The sequence below is a fragment of the Erinaceus europaeus genome, chromosome 7, assembly GCF_950295315.1.
Source record: "Erinaceus europaeus chromosome 7, mEriEur2.1, whole genome shotgun sequence".
Lineage (NCBI taxonomy): Eukaryota > Metazoa > Chordata > Mammalia > Eulipotyphla > Erinaceidae > Erinaceus > Erinaceus europaeus.
Window position 1 is genome coordinate 129,783,740 of NC_080168.1, and position 25,836 is coordinate 129,809,575.

General features: G+C 41.2%; 1 protein-coding gene across 3 annotated transcripts in view; it reads left to right on the top strand.

The window, feature by feature from the left end:
• The window catches only part of NEDD1 (NEDD1 gamma-tubulin ring complex targeting factor), a 38,610-nt gene extending 20,010 nt beyond the window's left edge, over positions 1-18,600 (top strand). For all 3 annotated transcript variants that reach the window (XM_007522040.3, XM_060195583.1, XM_060195584.1), the window contains exons 7-15: positions 1,187-1,388; positions 1,800-1,989; positions 5,337-5,465; positions 7,357-7,404; positions 8,242-8,435; positions 9,498-9,648; positions 10,869-11,025; positions 16,405-16,471; positions 16,978-18,600. In XM_007522040.3, the coding sequence (XP_007522102.1) occupies positions 1,187-1,388; positions 1,800-1,989; positions 5,337-5,465; positions 7,357-7,404; positions 8,242-8,435; positions 9,498-9,648; positions 10,869-11,025; positions 16,405-16,471; positions 16,978-17,082 (1,243 nt within the window). In that variant the 3' untranslated portion in view covers positions 17,083-18,600. The remainder of the gene's footprint in view (positions 1-1,186; positions 1,389-1,799; positions 1,990-5,336; positions 5,466-7,356; positions 7,405-8,241; positions 8,436-9,497; positions 9,649-10,868; positions 11,026-16,404; positions 16,472-16,977) is intronic.
• The last annotated feature ends 7,236 nt before the right edge of the window (positions 18,601-25,836 follow it).

The window sequence follows — 25,836 nt, forward strand, 5'->3', positions numbered from 1 at the left end:
ATTGGAACGTCAAGCCCATTGTGTCTCTTTATCTTAAAGTTAGAGAGGTGCTCAGTTAGCTTAAAAAAGAAAATCCAAGAGAGACCTCAGTATGTAAAGTCACATGGAAGGAAATGAGTATGTGACTATTAGAGAAAGATCGTCTCGTCACCCAATCTGGTCCCCTACGCCTACACTGAACTTCTCTGTTCCAGTCTCTTGGAAACAGAGTTGGCAGTCAGCTGAGGTCAAGAACAAACACCTCATCACAGACCCCTGCGAGCGTCAACCCGGCTTTGACCTGGCACGTTATGATTGGGCCCTCCTCAATCGCTATCGAACAGGCCATGGCCGGTGCGCCGCTATGTTCCATCGCTGGGGAGCCAGAGACGACCCGAACTGCCCCTGCGGCTCCAGACAGACTATGACCCACATAGTCAACGACTGCCGCCTCTCCAGATTCAAAGGAGGTCTCGAAACTTGACATCAGGCTCAACCTGACGCTGTTGACTGGCTACGGAAGAAGGGCAAACGCTAGAAGAAGCAGCAGAGAAAGATCTCTCTCGTTAAAAGTCCACCTTTACTTCCTTCTCTTCTTTCCCATTTTACTCTTTAAAATGATTTGCTGAGAATCCCAAGCATCCATTAACCTTTGTCTCTTTGTCAGCCACTCCAGTAAGTAGCCCAGCATCAACAGACCAGACCCTTGTTTCTGTTTTAGCTTCCTGAGGGTCAAGCCCCATGGTCTCAGTGAGATTTTTGGTCACGGGATGCTCAGTTAGAGCCAAGTGACATCTGCTCCCTGGTGAAAGCTCATAGTTCTCTTGAGACCTCATCAGATCAGTAAATGGAAAACCTCCATTATGCCGGAGCCTTTGTCTATGGAGTGAAACCCCTAAGAATTGTGTCTCTTTCTTTGTCAAAATAATAATGACTCAAAGGAACATGCTGCTTCCAGAAGGTGTAGAGTGTGCCCACCGGCAGTGACTAGAAACAGAATGAGAGTCGAGCAGATCCCTTGCTGGCCGTCGCATTAGAAATAGCTCTACGTACAACTTACATGTCTGCTTCCAGCAAATATTTGGGATGTCTGTATTCTTTGTAAAATTCCGAGTAATGGTCTTGTTGACACATACATACATTTATGTGTCATTAGAGCTTACATGCACGTAGACAGTCAACCGATAGTTTGTTTTTCTTTCCAAAGAGAGTTGAAAACTTTAGTGGCTGACACTCCCCTGACTGCAGTAGATTTCATGCCTGATGGAGCCACTCTGGTGATCGGATCTTCCCATGGGAAGCTACATCAATATGACCTGAGAATGTTGAAATCACCAGTGAAAACCATCAGTGCTCACAAGACATCTGTGCAGTGTATAGCATTTCAGTACCCCACTGTTCTTTCTAAGGTAAGACTGCTTTTGGGAGTTGGGGGGCATTTTTCACTTTAATAAGTTTATCTCAATATGGGAATTCTGTGTCATTAATTAGGCACAATGTAGTTTTGCTATAAATTTGCTCTACATTTTTATGTAAATGCATTTCAAACAATTTTTGTACAGTCATTTGATAGTTTTTAAACTATTTTTAAAATTTTATGTCTTATTTCCTTTTAAAAATATTTTAAAATGCCCTGCTTATTTTATTTTTTTCCTTCCTTTCTTCCTTGTTCAGAAGTAAACTCCTTTATGCCAACAAACTTAAAGCTTTATAAGGGGGAAAATTTAAAAAAAAAAAAACCTAACAGGGAATTTATTAAATATTAATGTATCATATAGAGCATTAGAAATCTGAGCTTTTAATTTTCCATTATATTTCAGTCAAGTTTAAATAAAGGCTGTTCGAATAAGCCGACAACTGTGAACAAACGGACTGTTAATGTGAATGCTGCTGGTGGAGGAGGCCAGAATTCTGCAGTCACCAGAGAGTCAGCCCAGGCTTCCACTGCTGCAGCTGTACTGCAGCCCATGACAACAGCAGGGGTGAAAGGGACAGTCCAAGACAAAGCAGGTATGTTTCAGAGTCTAAAAGGGTGTTACCAGCATGTCTTCCAGATAGTCTCATTTAAAATGGGTGTATATGTGACTTTGATTTATTTATTATTATTATTTTAAAATTTATTCCCTTTTGTTGCCCTTGTTTTTTATTGTTGTAGTTATTTTTTAAAATTTTTTATTTATTTATGAGAAAGATAGGAGGAGAGAGAAAGAACTAGACATCACTTTGGCACATGTGCTGCTGGGGATCGAACTCGGGACCTCATGCTTGAGAGTCCAAAGCTTTACCACTGCACCACCTCCCGGACCACTATTTATTTATTTTTAATTTTAAGACAAATGCTTGGTCAAAGTATTTATTGGTGACCTCTTATTGCAAGTTTACTGTTTCCAGTAGAAGCAAAACTTCAGTTTATCAGCCTTGTAGTGTTTTCAGGTAGTCCAACCAGGAAAGAAATGGTGAGTATCTGCATTGTTGTTAAATAAAGCAAGTGCATATTAGATGGAAGTAAAGTTATGTCTTGATTTAAGAACTTATACAGCTAAGTACTATTTCTGCCTGATTTCTTAAATTCTTTTTTTTTTTTTTTGAGATTTAGATAATAACATTTGCTAGCATTTTGAATTCATGCTATCGTAAAAACTATTGTTCTAAAGCTATTTTACTATTAATTTTGTTTATACTTTTCAAAACATAAAGATTAACTTACTGTAAACTTTCTAAAGTCTCATTGCTAATCATTTATTTTTTAATAAGGAGTCTATGCTAACTGTGACAGCATTAATTAGGGAAGTGGAAGACCTGGGTGTGTAAGATCACTGACTAGTGGTAACTCTTGGCTGATTAGCAGAGTTTCTGACAAAATGAATGTTTGTACCCACAAAGAGTTAGAATTTTTTTAAATGTTTATTTTGATGTAATTGCAAAATAACAGAAAAGTTTTAATAACAAAGTATATGTATATCATCTGGGAGGTGCACAGTCTTGTAAATTTTACAGTATTTGCTTTATTATTTTCTCTCTACCACACACACACACACACACACACACACACACACACACACACACACACACTTTCCCCTCTGAAACATTGAGAATCATTCTAAGTTTAAGTGTCAGATCTATCATTTTCTGCCAAGATGAGTTTGAGTAGTTTTCTCTATGTACTTTAAGTCTCATTTTTCTCCTTCATGGATAATAATTAATTTTTAGGATTATTGTAAAATCAGAGAGAGTGCCTCAGAAGTTCACATGACTGACACTGTAAATTAGGCTATTGCTGGTATCATTCTCATCACCATCACTGCTATTCCTGTTAGCACTGCTTAAGGGTAAGTCAGGGAAAGCATCTTCAGCAAGGATTTGTAATTAATGCCAGCCTTCTGTTTGCTCAGTTTCCAAAGGGTAAATTAAGTGCTCAGACATGTTATGCACCTCGGCAGACTAGAAGGGATTTCTTCTTTATAGTAGTGTAGCTCTTGATGTGAACAGTCACTCGTGGTGGTGCATGGCTGTTGGGTTATATTTCAACTTTTTATCAGACACAGAAAAGTCTGCCTTATTAGATAGAGTTGGATACTTAAGATGCAGTGGCTGTACTTTGTTTTCTCCCCTGGCTTGTTGCTTGTTGCACCAGTGCTATCCTTCTCTCTCTGGTCCTAGGTGCAAGGCTCATCAGCCTGTCTATAGTTAGCGCACCTCTTGAGGACAGTGTTAGTCCTGCCGTGTGGGAGAACACTGCTTCACCACTTGTGAAGCTTCCCTTCTGCAGGAGGGGGCCAGGGGCTTGAACCCTGGTTCCCGTGCATGGTAATGCTTAGCCAGGTATGCCACCACCCGGCCTACATTGCTTTCTGCTGTCCTTCTTGTCAGGTCCCACCTGTGTCAAGCAACCATCCCACTGTGTGAGCTTCACTTGGGCCAGGAGTGTGTTATCTCCACAGTCCTTGTGTTCTCCACTCTCCAGAGTCCCTGGGTCACCCCCCTGTTTGGCTGTCTGTATCGCCCCTGTCAAATAGAGCATCATCTCCCTCGACCCACCTTCTGTCCATTGAGACACAAATTTACTTGGTGCTTTTTTTTTCCCAGTCTGTTTTGATTTCTGGAGTAAATGGGGGTACGTCTGCCTCACCCCAAGCTATGGGGCTCTTCCGTTATCTTGTCCCCTTGGCTCGTCCCTAGCTGCTGCTCTTGGTAACGTAATAAGGAACTATCTGTTGCCACACTGATCCAGATTCCCCTTCAGACCGACAGGTGATATAGGGGCCTGGCTGTGGTGCAGCCATTAGAATGCACATTCCCCAGGCAAGAAGCTAGATCCAAGTCCCTGGTGCCCACCTTCCGAGAGGAAGTCTCACAAGCAGTGAAGCAGGGTTGCAGGTGATTCTTGTTCTGTCACTCTCTTCATCTCCCCCTTCCCTCTCAGTTTCTCTCTTTCTCTATCAAAAGGGTAAAAGGGAAAAAGAAAAAAGGGGGGGTGGATGCTGTGAGCAGTGGATTCATTGTGCAAGCACTGAGCCCCAGCGATAACCCTGGTGGCAGTAAATAATAATGATAATATATATATATATATATATATGTATATATGTATATATCATAGTAACATGCTACCAGTTTAAATGTTAGATTTCCAGTAAAGCTCTTGAATCTCTAGAATTCAGTCTTTCACTCAAAATGAGCCAAAAACTACTGATTCTCCAGAATTCCTCTTACAAAGTCCCTGTCTTAAAGCTCTGAGCTATGTAGAATTTTCCTGACAGAGAAAATAAATGTCTGTGTGCCTCTTCACTGTTGTCTACTTGGATTAAAAAAAGAAAAATGAGTTTAGTATTGTGGAGAAAAGAAATTTCCTTAAATCACTTAAGGTTAGTGAGGTCACTGAGACCCAGGATGCTGAAAGAAGTATTAAGCTCCCATGGTTAGGCAAGGAGATGACAGTGGAAAGGCAAAGTCTCCATTGACAACAAGTTGGGAAAGGTACTAACATTACTTGAATCCTGCCTCGTTTGACATCATGCCTTACTGACATTTCAACCATGGGTTGCTAATCACAAGAGTGGGCCATTCAGCCCCTGATACTGAGTTGTGTTTTGTGGTACTTTCAGAGCAAATGATAGTATCTAACATTTTTCAAGATAAATTCTACCAGAGTGGCTGAACTACATTAGTGTTGTATGTAGAAGTAAGTTTCTGCTTTTGAGGAATCCTTTATCCCATGAAAAAGATGGCAAACTGAGCTATCAGGCTTCCTCAGGCATTGTTAGCAATGCAAGTGATGTCTGCATTTCTTAGATCCTAAATTCTGATGATAGATTTGGTTAATATACATAGCACTTATTTTTATATTTTATTCCTGTAAGGTTTACCTCAAAACATAAACACAGATGCTTTATCTAAGGAAACAGAAAGTGGACAACGTCAAGACCTCTGCAGCCTTGATGGGACTAGAAATAGCAGTTTAGGCGACATGTTCTCACCTCTCAGGGATGGTAAGTCTGCTCAGCTCTGAGGACCATGTTCTCTTCTGGCAGCTACTGCCAGCAGGTGTGGGTTCTAGTTTCAGTCTAATTCTTCTCTTAGTTGTTGGCTAATTTTTTCAGCTCCTAGAGTGTTGTGTTGTGTTTGTTGGTTTTTTTCTTTTCTTTTGGCCTGATGCTTCACATGTCATCATCCTCATGTGTATGCTAGTCACTGTACATGGGAACTATACAGAGAGAACTCTCAAGTTAACAGCTCAATTTCCACTGAAGTTTCTTAAAGAAAAATTTGCTTCCATAAGCAATCTTTTACTTGCATCTACTTTCAAGTGAATCTTCCTAAAATATTGGATGTTTTAATTGGCAAAAATGTATCTTCCTAACTGAAGAATACCATTCCTTTGATTATTACTATTAGATGTGTTCATAGAAGGATAAGTAGTAGATAGCTTTATCTTTTATACTGCATATGAAATACTTCTCACTCTTTCACAAACTTAGTCTCCCTTATTGCTGGTAGATACTGCCATTAAAAAGAAAACTTCATCAGCTTTTTTGTGGAAACATTATACATTGTTGTTTAAAATGCATGAACTAGACACTTTGTTTATCTTGGCTTTGGGGAGCACTAATTAATGTTCAGGCTTTTCTCTTTACTGATACAGTCGCATTGGTAACAGCAGTATTGTTGCTATCAAATACAAATTTCTGGAGAATAATTTGACTGACTTAAATAATTTTTAGGCCTATTGATTGCAATTCTATAAATTTACTTAAGGAACTATTCAGAGAAGTCCAGAAAGGTTGAGTGCTCATTGTGAACAGCTAGAGTGAATCTAAATGTCAGCTATATGACAAATCTGTTGTCCTTAATCTACTCATAATTTTGTAGATTATAACCTTTAAATTTGTTTACTTCTTACATTTAATTTCATAACCAGAAGAAACACACACCTACACACTTGCTACAGGGTTACTAAGTGGCTTGGCCATATTCCATACTGAAAACTGTTAAATTGCCAAGGCAGGTTCTTCTCTCTTTTATCTAATAAAAGAGGGTTACTTTTAAGATGAGGAGGAGTCAGATTGCATTGTTAAAAAGAATAATATTACAGGATAAAGCTATCTTTATACCTATTCTACCACTGAAAGAAATATTAATAAAACCTTGTGTTTTTTATAAAGTTGGTCACAAAATATTTGACATCTTTTGACAAATGGCCAGGACATTATCGTCATTAAATAAATGCAGAAACTTGAGTACCATTTGTAGTACCATTTCTCAGATAATTATCCAGGGTTAACAGGCTGAAGTGGTATACATAAAAATAGATTACCCGGGGTCAGGCGGTAGCACAGCAGGTTAAGTGCACGTGGCACAAAGCGCAAGGACTGGCGTAAGGATCCCAGTTCGAACCCCCGGCTCCCCATCTGCAGGGGAGTCACTTCACAGGCGGTGAAGCAGGTCTGCAGGTGTCTGTCTTTCTCTCCCCCTCTCTGTCTTCCCCTCCTCTCTCCATTTCTCTCTGTCCTATCCAACAACGACGACAACAATAATAACTACAACAATAAAAAAAAAAAAGGTGGCAACAAAAGGTAAAATAAACAAAAAAAAAAGATTACCCATCTCTAGAGTCTATTCTAAGTGATTTTTCTATGTGCTTTTCTGACTCACTAAATGACTTTGTAGCATAGACTAATCCCTTTTTATAGGCTGTTTACTGTATATGAGATGAAAAGAAAGAAAGGGAGGGTTTATGAGTACTAGCTTTCACTTAGCTCTCATTTTTCTTTTTGAAAATTCTTGGCCTCTGAACTCTGGGGAGTGAGTGGGAAGTCTATGTTGCTGCTGACTTATTTTTTAAATTATTTTATGTATATTCTTCTTTTTTTTTTTTAATAGATGCAGTAGTGAACAAGGGAGGTGATGAGTCAGCAGGCAAAGGCTATGGTAAGAACAGCTCAAGTATTCTTATGAAAGTACATTGTGTCTTCTGTTACTGTGCAGTTACCCCAGCATTTTGAAGTTTGACAGAACAAACATTTCTCATCTTATAACTGCAGGTGAAGAGTTAGAGCTTGGCTTAGTTGGGTGTGCCTTTGGCTCCAGGCCTCCCTCGATGCTTTAATCTGGTGTCAGCAGGGCTGCAGTCACGTCAGGCTTTGACTGGGCAAAGGAGCTGCTCCCAAGTCCAGGCATGTGAACGTGCCATGTGGGCCTCCCCATGGAAGATTGGACAGTATGGCAGCTGGCTTCCCTCACGATAGGTTGACAAGAGAGAATTCACTCAAAACTAATGTCTCAGTGTGTGCTTCCTTGTCTTGGAAGTGACCCGCAGCCAGTTTGCTAAGTTCAGCCCATGTTGATAGAAAGGAATCGCCCAAGTACAGGGCTCACCAGGAACTGTCTCCGAGGCTGCCTCCCAAGATAAGTAACTGATACACACCAAACTTAAAGCCCTCAGTTAACAAAACTAATCCCGAAGAAAGCAGTTACTGTCTTGTGGCTTTTGAAGTAATTTCACATAGAGTACCTCTTTTAAGCCTCACCAGTCAGGAAGAAGGGTATCACTTCACTTTTATAGCTTGGGAAACAGAGTTTTATAATTTCTGCCCAAGAGTGCACACCAAGGAAAGAGGAAAGCTGACAAGTGAACCTTTCTTCTGAATGCATATGCCATGTCTTTCTGTCTTATTAACCTGTCTGTCATCTTAAATGCTTTTCTTAGAAGTCCAAGATTAGGAAACATGATATTCACGGTTTTGACTTATCCCCCCTCTTTTTCAGCCCTTGATTTTCTACCACAGTTGAACTCAGTGTTTCCTTCAAGAAAAACTTCAGGCACTTCAGTATTGCATTCTAGTCCTCTTAACGTCTTTATGGGATCTCCAGGGAAAGAAGAAAATGAACATCATGATCTGCTAGCTGAGTCTAAGAAAATGTATCTGGGTAAACAGGAACCTAAAGACTCCTTGAAGCAGGTATCTACCTGAAAATGATTCTGAACTCCCTGTGTATTTAGTATGTATAGACTTCACTAGTAACATAGTGAAGAAGCTCATCACTGGAAAGCTGGCAACTACCATTAGGTGTGTTCTGTGCACTTACTAGGTAGAAAAAAACAATACACCACACACATGTACACACACACACACACACACACACACACACACACACACACACAGAGAGGGGACTGAACCCAGGACCTCATACATGAGAAACATGTTCTCCAACCCCAAAATCCTAAGATACTTGAGTTCTCTGAATACGTATTTCCATTGCAACAGGAAGCACAGGTAAAGTTATTTACCTGTGTTCGAGCATGTTGATAGTTCAGAACATTAATATTAACATTACTATTGCCTTCTGCTATAATCAGTTTTTTCCAATGTAAACATTACGTAAAGGTCTTGAATGACAAAATGTCAGTCTTTTGTGTATTACATTCAGAGGTATCTGCTCTTCTTATTTATACTTTAGGATGATATTAAACATGTACGTATCATGTGGTGCACATTCAAGAAATACAGAAATGTCCTCTGAATTATTTTTCAAATATTTCTAACTAGTTATATGAGGACTTGAGAGAGCTCTTCCCCCCTCTAATCATCATCTACAATGACATTCAGCAGCAGATGCCTAGTAAGTGGGCTTTTCCCAGTGTACTTGAGCTATATGTGATAAGTAGAGTTGATTTTTTTCCTCTTCTGTATCCCCTTTTAATCTTTTATTTTAATTTTTTTTTTGTATTATCTTTATTAGAGACAGCTAGAAATAGAGAGGGGAGAGACAGAGAGCCACCTGTAGACCTGCTTCACCACATGCAAAGCTTCCTGCCTGCAGGTGGGGACTGGAGGCTTGACCCAGGTCCTTGTGCACTGTAGCATGTGTGCTAACCAGGTGTGCTACCACCTGGCCCCCTTTTTTAATCTTTTCCCTGACCCTACCTAGTGAGAAAAAGGAAAACCAGTAGGTATAAATTATATGGGTACTTTGAATAAAACCAGAAATGATATACTAATTATTTATTTTTAAATGTAAAGCTTGCAAAATTGATCTCCAGTGCTGAAACTGGAAATCTGAATATCTCTTCATCTAACCAAACAAGAAGTCCAGAGAAGTTAGAAAAGGCAGAAAAGGAATTTGAAGCCCAAACAATATATGAACACCCAGTCAATGGAACCTCAACGCCAAGTAAGTATATACAACTTTCTGATGTGTGAAAGGCTAAACTGAACACTAACGCATTTAACCTGGATTTCTGGCCTGTCTCAATCCAATAAATAAATAAAAATCAGTAAAAAAAAAAAAAAAAAAAGAAGAAAAATAAGAAGAAAGAAAAAGGAGTCAGGTGGTGGCTACCTGGTTGTGTGCATATGGTACATTTAACCTGAAAAGAATAAACAGACAGATTGGTCATAGGCTAAAAAAAAGTTCAAAGAGCTTAAAAATGTATGGACCGATTCCTAATGCGACTCTGCCTTTGGGAGACAAACACATTATGAATGGTTAAATGCAGCCACGTTGCTGTGCTACTTTTGTGAATTCTGTTTTTAATCTAATATGTGTAAATATCTTGATCTGTATAAGGCAGATAGAGTCACAACATAGGATCCTAGCAGAATGGTTGGCTAACTACCAGGAATTGCTGTATCTTTCCTTACTGAAGTCCTATTTGTCAAGTATGTGCCACTAACCCTGAAGACCTGATTGCACTTAGAGTCTAAGGACATGAGTCGCTCCCACAGAAGCAGGACACAGAAAGTTCTTACATAGCAGTGTTCCTCCAAGGTTTCTGTGCTCACACTGCTTCAGCTTGGAATCTGCCTGTGACCCTGCTGTCCTGTAGGTTCCACAGGCCTGGTTTGTCTAGCTGGTCTTGCAGCTTGTCACATTCATCTTCCCTGTGAGGAAGTGGTTCAGAGATGCTTTAAGATCAACCCTTGGATGTGAGGGTGATCTGGCTGCAACATCTGCCACCCCACTGATCAACCCAGGGTTGATTTGGCTGATCTGGCCAGCGAGGTGGGTGTCCCCTTCCTCCATCACCACCCCATGTGCTTCCCTCCAAAGCTGCACACTCAGTCACAGAGGACGGCCTTCCCCGAATAGAGACGGACCGGTCTTCGGTTGAGGACATAAGAGTAGCTGCGCTCCTCTACTAGAACCTACAAACAAGCTCTCAAGATCAACCCTTGTCACATGTTACTACAATAGTTGGCAGTAAATAGAGATTTATAAGTGAGCATCAGAAGCCATATCAGCTTTTAAGATTAGTATTGCAGTGAGCTAAGTGTCACAGGATACTGTTCCTCACAGTACTGCAAGTTTTCTCCTGCCAAATCTCATTTAGAGATGTTAAGTGTCTCTCCATCCAAGTTGACTATTAATATTTTCTTCACTTGTTGTTCTAGTTCCAAAGATAGCATCCTCTGTCACTGCTGGAGTTGCCAGTTCACTGTCAGAAAAAATAGCCGATACTATTGGGAACAATCTGCCAAATGCACCACTGACATCTGTTCAGATTCGCTTCATTCAGAACATGATACAGGAGACACTGGATGACTTCAGGTAGTAACTGAAAATTACTCTTTCTATCTACCCTTAACTGATGGTGTTCTGATTTTTTTTTTCTTAAGTAGACATAAAAATACAACTATAGTTTATGCTGGTAGTTAGTACTTTTGCTTAGGTTCTTCACTGTATAGGATATAAACATGAGTTTCGTAGAACTTGGCATGCTGAATCTATTGGCTGTCGGCGAGGAAAAGGCACATTTACTTAGGGCAGTTACAAGGTGACTTGATGGGGCAGTCTAAGAGGTAGACTGTATCAACATAATCTGCAGCTTCTGTGAAGCCCCACTGGGGTTCTTACATGTATCTGCAAACTCCATGTTCAGTGCATTCTGTGCAGTCATATAGTTGAGAAATAGATTTTACAGCTGCTCTGAGTATTTAATAGTATGTGTTGAAATATAATACTTAATTTTGTTTACTTATTTATTTAAGAAAGGAGACATTAACAAAACCGTAGGATAGGAGGGGTACAACTCCACACAATTCCCACCACTCGGTCTCCATATCCCACCCCCTCCCCTGATAGCTTTCCCATTCTCTATCCCTCTGGGAGCATGGACCCAGGGTTGTTGTGGTTTGCAGAAGGTGGAAGGTCTGGCTTCTGTAATTGCTTCTCCGCTGAACATGGGCGTTGACTGGTCGGTCCATACTCCCAGTCTGCCTCTCTCTTTCCCTAGTGGGGCAGGGCTCTGGGGAAGTGGAGCTCCAGGGCACAATACTTCATTTTTTAAAATGTTGCCCACTGATCCTTGTCTTCTCGTACTTTGAATTTTGACCATTATAAGAATGTGTTGGAAATGCTTTTCTTTCACTTGTCATCTCACTATATTTTGAAAGTTGTTTCCAGTTACTAGAATCTTGCATGTTTTTTTCCTCCCCCCTTTTTTTTTCTGTTTGCTTATATTTGGTATTGTGGCTAAATATTGGATTATCATGGTCAATGTTTTTGGAGAAGGTGTATGGTTTTTATTGGTATGTGTTTCTCTAATATTAAAATGTTTGACAGTTATTTTTAAATGCTGACATATTTGTAAAGGAAAAACATCATTTTACACTTCACTGTGCCCAGTATACAGTATTACGGATACAAAAATGATTGATCTTTTCCTAGTTTAATTGGGATAGATTTAGTGCAGACTACTTTGCTATCTCCCCGTTTTCTCGTGTCTCTTTAATTGCCATCAGGGTATCGCTGGGGCTTGGTGCCCACATGACAAAGCCACTGCTCCCAGCAACTGTTATTTTCACATCTTTATTATTTAACAGGACAGAGAGAAATTGAGAGGGGGAGGGGAGGTAGAAAGGAAGAGAGAAAGACAGTCACCTGCAGACCTGCTTCACCTCTTGTGAAGCTTCCATGCTGCAGATGGGGCCTAAGAACTTGAACCGAGTGTTATGTGTGGCAATGCGTGGATTCTGCTGGGTACACCGCTGCCTGGCCCTGCAGTTTGTATTATCAGTCAATTAACTTGTGAGTGTGTGCATTCCGCTGGGTACACCACTGCCTAGCCCTGCAGTTTGTATTATCAGTCAATTAACTGGTGAGTGTGTGCATTCCGCTGGGTACACCACTGCCTCTCCCTGCAGTTTGTATTAACTGTCAATTAACTTGTGATTGATACATGGGGTTGTAGTGAGAATCTTGGTTCATGAATACTACTGAAGACTGAAGCCACTTCCCAGTGCCCATCTTTGCCTGTTTCCTTCCACCGAGCTGGGCTTGCTGTGTGCCCTATATTAGAACATGCTGATGGTACTTTCACTTGGCACAGCCTTGTGTGGTGGATCTCTTGAACGCACACATTCTGTCTAACTGAAATTCCATACTCATCTGTTTGTCATCCCCTCTTCCCAGCCCATTAGTCATTGTTCTTTGTTTCCATAATGTTGACTGTTTAGAGATCTAAGATAAGTGAAATGATGTGTGTATTCCCTGTAGCTGCTTTATTTAACTGCATCCTTTAAAGTTGGTCATGTTGCCACTTATCTTTTTTTTTTTTCAACTTAATGAAATTTTTTATTTCTTAAATATGATCCTCGAAGTTACTTAGGTTAACTTATGGAAATTACTGAATGGTCTTAGAAACAGACATTCTTCACAGAAGCCTGATTCGTAAATGACGTTTGGCTGAAATGTAATAGTGAAGTGTGTTGGGTCTTCATGTTTCACTTGGGTTTCTTTGAAGTTGATTAAACATCACCATAAGGCATGTCAATCTGTACCAAATTCACTAAAGACAATAATAAACCATTTGTTCAATCATGATTAAGATTTCCTTTATTTTTTCTTCTATTTTAAAAGCAGGATACAGTTCAGCTACATGTTTGTATTACCACTTACTGGCTTTTGGATTAGTAAGTGCTAAGTAAGTGGGTACAAGTACAAGGGTAAGTGCATTATATATAGATACCACATTAAAAACATGGTCGCAGGGTTGGCAACGTAGCTCATTAGGGTAGTGTACTTGCCTTCTCATATGTGTGGTTCAGGTTTGAGCACAGCCTTCGCTGCCCTGGAGGAAGCTGGAAGCTTTGGTGCTATGGTTTCTTTTCCTCTCCTCTGTCTCTATCTTAAAAAAGGGAGAGGGAGTCAGATGGTAGCGTAGCTGGTTAAGTGCAGGTGGCGTGAAACTCAAGGACTGGCACAAGGATCCCGGTTCGAGCCCTCGGCTCCCCACCTGCAGGGGAGTCGCTTCACAGGCGGTGAAGCAGGTCTGCAGGTGTCTGTCTTTCTCTTCCCCTCTCTGTCTTCCCCTCCTCTCTCCATTTCTCTCTGTCCTATCCAACAATGATGACCATAATAACTACAACAATAAAACAACAAGGGCAACAAAAAGGAATAAATAAATAAATACTTTAAAATATTGTCCTGTTACCTTAGTTTTAAAGACTATGAGGCTCTTCAGGAGTGCATGTATATTACAAAGTGGCGTGCTTGTCAGGCTGTGGCATACTTGTCAGGCTATAACTGACTGTACTACAGTATAAACAGAGAGACTTGAAAACAAGAGGATTTATTCTGTTGGGGAAAAGCTAGAGAGATGACTACTCTCTGCTCTCAACTCTCAGCTCACCTCTCAAGTTCACACAGGTGGTACTTAGAGTTTAGCACATCTGCTCTTGGGTACACGGGCTGGGCAGAGGCACACATGGTAAGCACACACATTACCATGTGGAAGGACCTTGGTTTGAGCCGATGCTTCACCTGTGGGGGAGGGGTGAGATGAGGAGAACACTTCATGAGTGGTGAAGCAGACCTGCAAGTGTCTCTCTTTTTCTCTCCCGTCCCCTCTCAGTTTCTTTTTTTCTTTCTTTCTTTTTCTTTTTTTTTTTTTTTTTTTGCTTCCAGGGTTATCGCTGGGGCTCAGTGCCTGTACCATGTATCCACTGCTCCTGGAGGTCATTTTTTCCCCCTTTTGTTGCCATTGTTGTTGTAGCCTTGTTGTAGTCGTTATTGTTACTGTTGATGTCGTTCAGTGTTGGATAGGACAGAGAAATGGAGAGAGGAGGGGAAGACAGAGAGGGGGAGAGAAAGACAGACATCTGCAGACCTGCTTCACCACCTGTGAAGTGACTCCCCTGCAGGTGGGGAGCCGGGGGCTTGAACCAGGATCCTCACCTGGGTCCTTGCGCTTTGCGCCACGGGCGTTTAAGCCCGACCCCCTCAGTTTCTTTCTGTCCTGTCTGATAAAAATGGGAGGGGGAAGGGCCACCAGGAACAGTGGATTCATAGTGCTGGCACCAAACCCCAGCATAACTCAGGAGGCAATAAAAATAAATAAACACCATTTCAATGTTCTAGCACAAAACAGTGAATTATCAGTACATAGAACATTAACCTCGAAAAAACGGGTTTTGCTTTCAACTCAGGGGCTTGGTCCCACTAGTTCTGGACAAAGATCTTCATTCTTCTCTTAAATTTTCAACAGAGGAAGAGAAAAGATGGCAGGAGAGACACCATTGCTTTTCTCTACCATTTCTGGATCCTTCCTGAGTGTTGTGTGCTTGCATGTGGCACCAGGGCCCCATTCTTCATAGGGCACTCTGCCACTGGGGAGCTGTCTCCCAGCGACCTCCCTCCCCAAGTACTCTTTTGAGGTGCACTGTGAAAGACCACAGAGAGCATGGTATCCTTTTTGCAAAAGTTGTTTAACATTGGAATATATTGACAACAGAGTCTGGGTCATACAAATGTTTTATTTGAAAGAAAAACATTTATTTGGCTAGACAAATTTTATCAGGATGTGACTTCTACCTAAGACCTCAGTGATGGTTTTAGGAAGCTGGACTCTGAGCAGTCCAGAGGAAGCCTCTGTGATTTGCTAGTGTCAGACACTGGGATCGCTCTGTGGTAGAGGCATACATGTTTGTATGTCAGTCTTGACGTGTGAACTCAGTCCCCAGTATTGCATCTGCCAGTGATGAGTGGGATTCCGGTCTCTCTCATCGTAGGAAAATAAATCTTTCAAAAAGTTGGTAATGTTCTAGGTCAAAAGGTGTGTGATAGATGACAAAGTGCTCCTTTTATTTTAATTCTTGATAATCTTCATTTATCATTTCACAGCATGAATGAATTTCATTTTATTGAGTAAACTATTAAATAACCGCCCAAGTAGTTCCTTTCCATTCTACTGAAAGTATTCAGTAGCTGAGAGATTTATAGTAGTTCAAACATTGTAAGCTAGTGAATTATTTTTATTTTATCATGATGTAAACTTCCTTTCCTTAATATCTATATAGTAAAATTCAGTAAAATGAAATAAAGGAAGTTTCCTCAACAGAGTTGCTATTATTGATTGTGTGATTTCAAAGAAGTCATAACTAACCTGTCAGTCACTCTGTTAGTTACTTCACTGGTAAGCTAGAAGTCAGGATTACATCTAGCTGTGAAAAATCAAGTTCTTAACATCTAAAGTCTAAGGAACATGAATGGACCATCTTCGGACATTCTAGGAATTCAAGTGGCTTGAAATGCTGGCCCAATCTCTTTATCTAGTGCAGTGCCTTGAATCCTGGCCTCTGCTATAATGCATGTGAACCGTGACAGCTGGGAAAAATACCACTTTATTCTTTGAAATGATTCTAGTTAGTGTGTGAATGTTACCTAATTAATTTTCCTCCATTTTGTTGACTTTCTACAGATCACATAGTTTTAGTTTATCTATAAATCTTGCAAAAATAGTATTAATATAAGAAACAGTTCTTAGCACATAGAAAAGAATTGCTAGGTGCACTGTACTTTTGTAATTGTCTTGTATAATTGTAACAATAATTATTCAGTAATTGGAAACAATTAAACAATTAGTCAGTTTCTTGAATGATCTAAAATTGATGAAAGAATTATAATTGTAACAAGTGTCTTCTTCTCTAGGGAAGCATGCCATAGGGACATTGTGAATTTGCAAGTGGAGATGATTAAACAGTTCCATATGCAACTGGTATGTATGTCATATTGTACTTTTGCTTCCAGGATCAGAAGAGATCAGGCATGTTCAGCCTAGCATGGCCCTGTTTTAAATGAGTGTAGCGTTGTGGACCTAAAGGCTTTATTAAAGGGTCCTATTTGCTGTTTGTTTGTTAATCTATAAGGCTTAGTTTTATATAGTTACTAAGGTAAGCTAAGGTAGACAGTGGGCATTAGAAATGTAATAAGTAAGGTAGATTTTGATAATTCCAGCCTTTTTAACATGATAGAACTACTTTTTTAATAGCCCCTTTTTCTCACTAAATAAGAAAAAAAAAAAAAAACCTCCCTAAATGTGCAAATGAAAGCCTTCCAAATATATGAATGTAATCAGTAATCTTTCGTTTATATTAACTAGTAGTGTAAGCCTGCTAAAGTATAAGACATGTCAATCAGCTGGTAATTTGAGCAGGAAGTGTGTTCACCAGTCTGCCAGTAAATGTGAAATAATTAAAAAAAAAAACCCTTTCCTTTTTCTAGAATGAAATGCATTCTTTATTGGAAAGATACTCAGTGAATGAAGGCTTAGTGGCTGAGATTGAAAGACTACGAGAAGAAAACAAAAGACTTCGGGCCCACTTTTGAAATTTCAGTGAATGCCTTAGTATTCTGCAATTCAGGATATTTCTACTAACAGAATTTCATGGAATCAGTTTTTTTTTTTTAGGCCTTTGGAGGAGGGATTTTTTTTTTTTTTCAAGTAAAAGGGTGATGGAATTTTACACTAACCATTATCCCATCCTTTCTATCAAAATATTTATATTTTTATATTAAAATTGTGCATCATCTACCTGATAGGAATGTCAAAAGGATCTTTATTTTCTGAAAGCTTTAGTTACACACTAAGTGCCCTTTACTCATAAAAGAAAACCGTGCAAAGATACGTTATGTATGTTTCTTAATCACTTTTTTAACACATATATATATTTTGACAATTGCCTTACAAATTTTTTTCAAGGACTTGAGGGCTAAAGAGTTTGATACTCATTCTATTTTTATGGACGAAGTGGATTTTTAAAATGGCGATTGGTGCTTCTATACAGCGACTAATAAAACATAGGACTGGCTGTTAATCATTTCAGCTTGAGGAAGTTAAGCATGACTGTTATTTATTCCTGTATATTGGATGAGATAAATTTTGGGACTTTGAATTGAACAGGTTACATTTTATATCAATTCCATTTATGTGACGGTATTATATGTCTGTCATTTCTCTACTCTTGAGTTTTTCTAGTGGTTTACTTCATTAATTATTATAAAGGTTTACTTTAAGTGTATTTAAGACTCAGCCGGAGCTGTGTGTCTGCTGATTATTTCAGAAAATCCTAACATAGAAAATTAAAAAGTTTAAATCAATGTGATTCAGCTTACAATCAAGGAGCATTTTATATTAAATACCAAATATCACAGTAATGACATCTGTTTCTCCCAGATGCAGTGTGGGTTATTTTGTTTTGCGGTTCCTATCATTAACATTCTCTGGTTCTTTGTGTACAGTGTGATGTTTATTACTTAGCTTGCCATAAAGTTTAGAAAAGCTAGTTGTCAGAATATTCATCTTTTTTCTACAATAGGTGTAGACATCTTCCACCTTCTGTGGTCTTCAGTTTCAGTGAGGGTTTTTGAGGGCTACTGAGCTGTCTTAACTTCTTGTAGTGTCTTGTCCCAAAGATAGCCTTTTCTCCAGCCGAATTTTGACCTGTGAGATGAAAGGCTTGTCTTGCTACCTTACTAACTTTATGGCTTTTTATAAAGCAATGGAAATTTTAAGGGCATATTTAATACATGTAAATATAGTAGCAGTGACTTCAAGAAATAAAAACTGAGAGATTACATTTTACCAGCATGGCTCAGAGGACATGCTTGAACTGAAGCGTAAGGGAAGTGCTTTTCTGCTCTTTTCCTGTCAAATTATGAACAGTATTGTGACTTGTAGCAAGTTTCCTTATGGATGAGTATCAGACAGGTTAAGACATGAAAATGTGTTTTTGCCTCCATGCTGAATTTACATGCATTAATATTTTCCTATTGCCTTTTTCTATAAATGCACATGTGTATGAAAAGAGGTAAGATCAATAAAACAATTTTTTAAGTTTCTGTGTATAGATGAAACTTTTTTGTCACTGAAGTAAAAAGACTACAAAGATTAAATTTTCTTCATGGTAAAAATGGAAAATCTGAAATTGAACTTTTGCCTCTGACCAACATGGAATAATAGGAATTGGATTTACCCACTTGAAATTCCAAGAAGACATAATTATGTGGAATGATTTTCAAATATTGGACATTAAACTGCGCAGAGTAGTGATATCTGAGAGGAAAAGAAATGAGAGCCAAGAAACTTGATGAGCCCAACACATAAGAAATAAAACTCCATTAGGGCACATCATGGTCAGGTCCCTCAAAGCTATGGCAGTGAAATGCTTTCCCAGCAGCTGAAGTCAAAGAAACAAAGAGAAATGTTGCAGACAGTGCAGCAACATACTTAAGTACTGTAAATAAAATAAATTCAAAATTCTGTGCCCAGCAAAAGCATCTTTTTGAAAGTCCTTGTGAAATAAAGACATTTTCAGAATTAGAAGGACTGAAGGATTGGATTATAAGCAGATGTGCCACGTGGGAAATATTTTAAACAATAAAACAAAACAAGAAAAGAGGGAAGAATAAAATAATTCCTTCAGGCCTAATTCCCTCAGCTCCATTAGACTTGGATGTATAAGGCCCTGGTTTATATCCTTGGTACCATATATCCCAGAACTGTGCGGCTTTCTGGTCCTCACTCAAATTAAAAAAAAAAAAAAAATCCTTTTATTATATAACTTTAAAAACGAGCTCCTTTAACCTGACAAAGGGCATCTTAAGAGAAACCTGCAGCGACTTTCCTAGCTCATGATTAAAGACTGAATGCTTCTCCCTTAGCTCCAGAGACAAAGCAAGGATGTTTGCCGTTCCCCGCTGCTAAATACTCTTTGGAGTTTTGAGTCAAGATTGGCAAGAAACAGTAAAGGACACTCAGATGACAAAGAAAGAAGTCAGAAAAAGAAAAGAACAAAAGGAAAGAATGGAAAGACAAGTTGGCTACAGAGAAAATGCGAGAGAGGAGTGCTGAGGGGATGCAGGGAGACAGCATAATGGCTGTGCAAGAAGACTCATGCCGGGAGCCAGGCGGCGGCGCAGTGGGTTAAGCGCACGTGGCACAGAGTGCAGGGACCGGCGTAAGGATCCCGGTTCGAGCCCCCGGCTCCCCACCTGCAGGAGAGTCGCTTCACAGGCGGTGAAGCAGGTCTGCAGGTGTCTGTCTTTCTCTCCCTCTCTCTCTGTCTTCCCCTCCTCTCTCCATTTCTCTCTGTCCTGTCCAACAACAAAGCAACGTCAACAATGGCAATAATAATAACCGCAACGAGGCTGCAACAGCTAGGGCAACAAAAAGGGGGAAAAATGGCCTCCAGGAGCGGTGGATTCATGGTGCAGGCACCGAGCCCAGCAATAACCCTGGAGGAGGAAAAAAAAAAAAAAAAGACTCGTGCCTGGGACTCCAAGGTCCCTGCTCAATCCTCAGTACCAGAGTAGTGCTCTGGTATCAAACAAACAAAAACTAGCAAGTACATATCTTTATTTGTTGGATAGAGAGAGTCAGAAACTGAGAGGGAAGGGGGTGACAGAAGAGAGGAAGCACGTCACCTGCACCCCTGCTTCACCACTCACAAAGCTTTTCCCCTGCAGGTGGGGACTGGGAGCTTGAACCTGGGTCCTTGCACACTGTAGCATGCTCAACCAGGTGCGCCACCATCCAGCCCCAACAAATACGTATTTAAAAAACTAGTGAGTTTAACAAGGGCATAATATATCAGTTCAGTATAGAAAAAAATAGTCTTTCTACATTTAATTAAAAATGAAGGTGTTTGAATTTCCGCCACAAATATCAGATACTTGGGTGTAAATTTGATAAAATGTGTATGTGAGACCTATGCACTAAATTCTACAGAACATTACTGGGAGGAGGAAGTAATTCTAAATGAATGATGCATTATGCTTGTAGACTGGGAGACTCAACACTGTTAAATACTAATTCTTCCCATTTTGGTTTACAGAGTCAGTATAGCGCTTAGTAATTCTAGCAGAAACTTCCCTTCAGTTATAGTTAATTAATTATTTACTGTTCATGTGAGTATTGAATATCACCCATTTCATTTGTTAACTTAGTCATTCATTTTGATTCTCTTAGGGTTTCCAATTCTCAAGTGAAGTCTTACAATATAAAGTTTAATTCCTTTGAATTTTTTAAAAATTATTTTTATTTATTGGATAGAGACTGTCAGAAGTTGAGAGGGATGGAGGAGAGAGACAGACACCTGCAGCCCTTTGTTAGGAAGTGAACCATCTGGAATGGAATTAGAGAATATCGTGAAAGGAAAGGTCTCACCCGAGTAATGAGGCTGAAGGGTTGACATGCCACGACTGACATCCCTGGACACAGTCTGCAGTGAAGCATGCTGAGGTGGTACTCGTTGTGTTGATTAGGTTGGGATCAGCAGATGCAGTATCATTTGGTATGGATTGAGAGAAGCATGCAGGAAAGTGAGCCTCACTCTAGATGTTCCAGGACTGGGGGCAATGGGGCTTTATAGAGGAGGCAGGAGGTTTTTTGCCTCCAGGGTTATTGTTGGGGCTTGGTGCCTGCGCTACAAAGCCACAGCTCCCAGTGGCCATTTTTACACTGAAATGAGAGAGATGCGGGGGAGGGAAGAAGGGAGGGGGAGAGAGGGGGGGGGGGAATTGAGACTCCTGAAGACTGGCTTTACCACTTGTGAAGTGTCCTGCTGCAGATGGGGAGCTGGGGGCTCATGGGATCCTTGCATAGGTCTTTATGCTATGTGTAAGTTTAACTGAGTGGGCCACTGCCCAGACCCCATCATAAAATATCTCTAGTAAAGGATTACTTGGTTTGAAATTGCCAAGTTCCAGTTCTTCTTTTTTTTTTTTTCCTCCTCCAGGGTTATTACTGGGCTCGGTGCCTGCACCATGAATCCACCGCTCCTGGAGGCCATTTTTTTTTCCCTCTTTTGTCGCCCTTGTTGTAGCTTCCTTGTGGCTCGAACCGGGATCCTTACACCGGTCCCTGCGCTTTGCGCCACATGCGCTTAACCCCCTGCGCCACCGCCCGACCCCCTCCAGTTCTTCTAGTGTTTGCCCTTCTTCCGTAGCCAGTCAACAGCGTCAGGTTGAGCCTGATGTAAAGTTTCGAGACCTCCTTTGAATCTGGAGAGGTGGCAGTCGTTGACTATGTGGGTCATAGTCTGTCTGGAGCCGCAGGGGCAGTTCGGATCATCTCTGGCTCCCCAGCGATGGAACATAGCGGCGCACCGGCCATGGCCTGTTCGATAGCGATTGAGGAGGGCCTGATCATAACGTGCCAGGTCAAAGCTGGGTTGACGCTCGCAGGGGTCTGTGATGAGGTGTTTGTTCTTTACCTCAGCTGACTGCCAACTCTTTCCAAGAGACTGGAACAGAGAAGTTCAGTGTAGGCGTAGGGGACCGGATTGGGTGTCGAGACATCAAGCGTTGGACAGGGTGGGCGAAGATATCCGCGTATATTGGCAGGTCCGGTCGAGCATAGACGTGGGAAATGAACTTAGATGATGCCGCATCCCGACGAATATCTGGCGGGGCGATGTTGCTAAGAACTGGCAGCCATGGAACCGGGGTGGAACGGATGGTTCCAGAAATGATCCTCATGGAGGAATATAATTTGGAATCGACCAAGTGGACATGGGGGCTACGGAACCATCCTGGGGCACAGTATTCTGCAGTGGACTAGCATAATGCCAGAGAGGATGATCGTAGTGTGGAAGCACTCGCGCCCCATGAGGAGCTGGCCAGTCTTGCAATGATGTGATTCTTCGCACCCACCTTTGCTGCAGTTTTTATGAGATGTTCGTGAAATGACAGAGTGCGATCGAGAGTTAACGCCAAGATAGACTGGCTGGGCTTCATGCCGGATTCATGCCGGAGCACATTAAGACAGTGACTTAGAAACCAAGAGGACAGGTGTTTGGATGTAATTTGTGGGGAGATGTAGGTAGGTAGGGTCATAGCTAAGGCATCTAGAGGATTTAAAGGCTCTACTTTAGTAGACTGGTCATTCTTGGTTCTTTGGGAATTCCCAAGATTAATTTAGGGACCCCTGAGCTCAGAATTATGTGTAGAATCAATATTAATACGTTGACTTCACTAGCAATATTAATACATTGTCTTCACTATTAATTTTCCTAAGTATGGATGGAGTTTTCCAGAGGTTCCATGATGTGATCATATCAGTCATTACCTGCCTTGGTGCCCAGTGACTTACGTGTTCTTCTGCTTTCTAGAATTCTCTAAGGTAAGCTCTGTGGCATTCTCAGTCATTCCTAGCTATCCAGAGAAGACCTGGAGCCTGGAAGGTAGCTACCCCGTAGGTAACTCATACACCTCCACGCACTAGGGCCCGGGCTTATGCCCCAACTCCAGATGGAGACTCATGCTCTGTGCCAGGGGAGAGTGTCAGGAATCGCTAGTGTGGTTCTGTGGTGCCTCTTCTGTCAGACTGTCTCTCTCTCTTTGTGGATCTTTCTAGCTGAAGTTTCATTTCCTTTTTTTTTTTTTTTTTTAACCAGAGCACCATTTAGTTCTAGTTTATGGCAGTGCTGGGGATTGAATCGGGGAGTTGGAGTCTCAGTCATGAAAGTCTTTTGCATAATCATGACACTATTTTGGGGTCCTAAGTTTTTTTTTTAATTCTATTTATTTATTCCCTTTTGTTGCCCTTGTTTTTTTATTGTTGTAGTTATTGTTGTTGTCCTTGTTGGATAGGACAGAGAGAAATGGAGACAGGAGGGGAAGACAGAGAGGAGGAGAGAAAGACAGACACCTGCAGACCTGCTTCACCGCCTGTGAAGCGACTCCCCTGCAGGTGGGGAGCTGGAGTTCGAACCGGGATCCTTAGGCCAGTCCTTGTGCTTTGCGCCACCTGTGCTTAACCCGCTGCGCTACAGCCCGACTCCCGGGTCCTAAGTTTTTAAAAGAAAACTAAAAAAAAAAAAAAAAATTACTGGCAACAGTGGGATCATGAAGGCATGAAACCCAGGCACCAAAACAAAACAAAACAAACCCAAGAAGCCAAGGCTAAAAAATTGAGACTTCAGTGGTCTGGCAGGGGGCACAGCAGATGAGGCACTGGACGCTCAAGCATGAGGTCCTGAGTTCAATCCCCGGCAGCACATGTACCAGAGTGATGTCTGGTTCTTTCCCTCTCTCCTATCCCTCTCATTAGTAAATAAAAATATTATTTTTAAAAATTGAGACCCTGTAATTTGCCTTTTACAGCTGGTAAAACAAATACTAAGGACGCTTGAGGACATGGTCCACATTAGTCTGTGCTTCTAGGAGTGGTAGTTGAATGCAGAGAGGAAGAGTTGATGGGTTTATCTTTGTTTCTGGCATATGAAGAAGACTGTAATCAACATGCCTGCAGTGTGTTAGCTGAATTAGCTGGAGTGAAATCTGTAGAAATTCCAAAGGAGTTTAGTTTCATCAGCAAAAGTCCCACAGTCTAAGACCAAAGAGCCCGAGGATGACTAGCAAGACAGCTCACATGTACAGGGTGCCTGTCTCTCCCTCCAGCACACCGCAGCAAGGTTCGTACCATTTTGCCTTTCCCTCTCTCCCCTGTCTCTGTCTGAAAAAGTTGACTTGGGGGCCATGATAAAAAAAAAAAAAGCATGAATAAGGAAATAAAGATACGCTTTTAAAAAGTACAAAAAAAAAAAAGAAGCCAATCTCTGGTCCTTCAATTTTGTACTGTAGCAGGAGGCAGGCTGAGACTACAGCTCAGCTCCCAGGGAGCTGTTTCCAGGGAGCAGGCTTCAGGCCTAACCAGGAAACACTCAACTCAGAGCAGCATTTGCCCCACTAGGATTTCGGAATTACTTTCGGCTAGTTACTGCCAGGAGCCTCCTATCCTTAAGTGACAATTGTTGCAGTTTTCCTGTGTGAACTACAGATAGAGGGAAAGAGAATGCAGGAGGGTGGGAGGGTGGACAGATGGATAGACACACAGATAGATGCACACACACAGCTTTCTGTTTTCCCCAGTTGTGTTTTTTTTTAAATACTTATTTATTCCCTTTTGTTGCCCTTGTTTATTTATTGTTGTAATTATTATTGCCGTCATTATTGGATAGGGCAGAGAGAAATGGAAAGAGGAGGGGAAGACAGGGGGGGAGAAAGACAGACACCTGCAGACCTGCTGAATTCACCGCCTGTGAAGCGACTCCCCTGCAGGTGGGGAGTCGGGCTCAAACCGGGATCCCTACGCTGGTCCTTGTGCTTCGCGCCACATGCCCTTAACCTACTGTGCTACGGCCCCATCCCCCCGCTTCTGTTTTATCTGTCATATATATACCTCTGCTAAAATTGTCTTCACCCAAACAGCAAGGCTTAACTGTCCACAGAGGAAGGTCATGAGCTTTGTTTTGGCATCTGCCCCCACCCCAGGTTTGCCCGTGTGCCTCTTGGGATTCAGTTACTGGCCCCAGAGAGAAGGTGCCATGTTGGCTGTGGATCATTCCTTTCACTGTTGCCCCTGCCTGGCAAGTGCCTTTAGTCCCTTCAGAGGGATACTTCTCACAGGCCACCCCTTCTTGTGACATTCCATGACCTAAAGGCAATCATGCTTCCTCCTGTACATCCCCAAATAATTCATTTCCCTACCATCTGGCCATTAGTGTAGTTGTTTTTCCCCCCACCAACATTATTGCGCCCGCACAATACCACCATTCATGGCTTGTTGGTATGCATGAGACCCTTTCTGTTTCATTTGGTTTAAATCCCCCCTGCTTAACACTATTCTATTTACATAACCACTTCATTCTATTTACATAACCACTGTTAACAAGTTCCACCCTCCCTCCAGGGCATTTGTGGTTCAGTGATAGGATTCTCGCCTAATCTTCCCCCTCTTTGTCACACTCTGATTTTCACCAGTCACTTTTCTCTCCACCCTCTCTATGTCACATCCTGTTTCCACCCTACTTGGCAAGTATATATAAAGACAGCATTGTGAGTTTTAGAGTACTGTACCTTGAGTTTAGCTTAGCTCGTCTTAGATTGTGCTGCGTCCTGCATGAATAAAGAGATACTGCGTACAACCCAGCCATGAGTCCCTGGTCGTCTGTTACCCGCCCGTGAAGCCAGCCCGGCGAAAACAACATAACCCGTCGAAAACAACAATGGCTGCCATGTTTTGTTTTTTTTTTGATAAGCATGTGAGAGGCAGAGAGAGATACCTGCAGCACTGCTCCA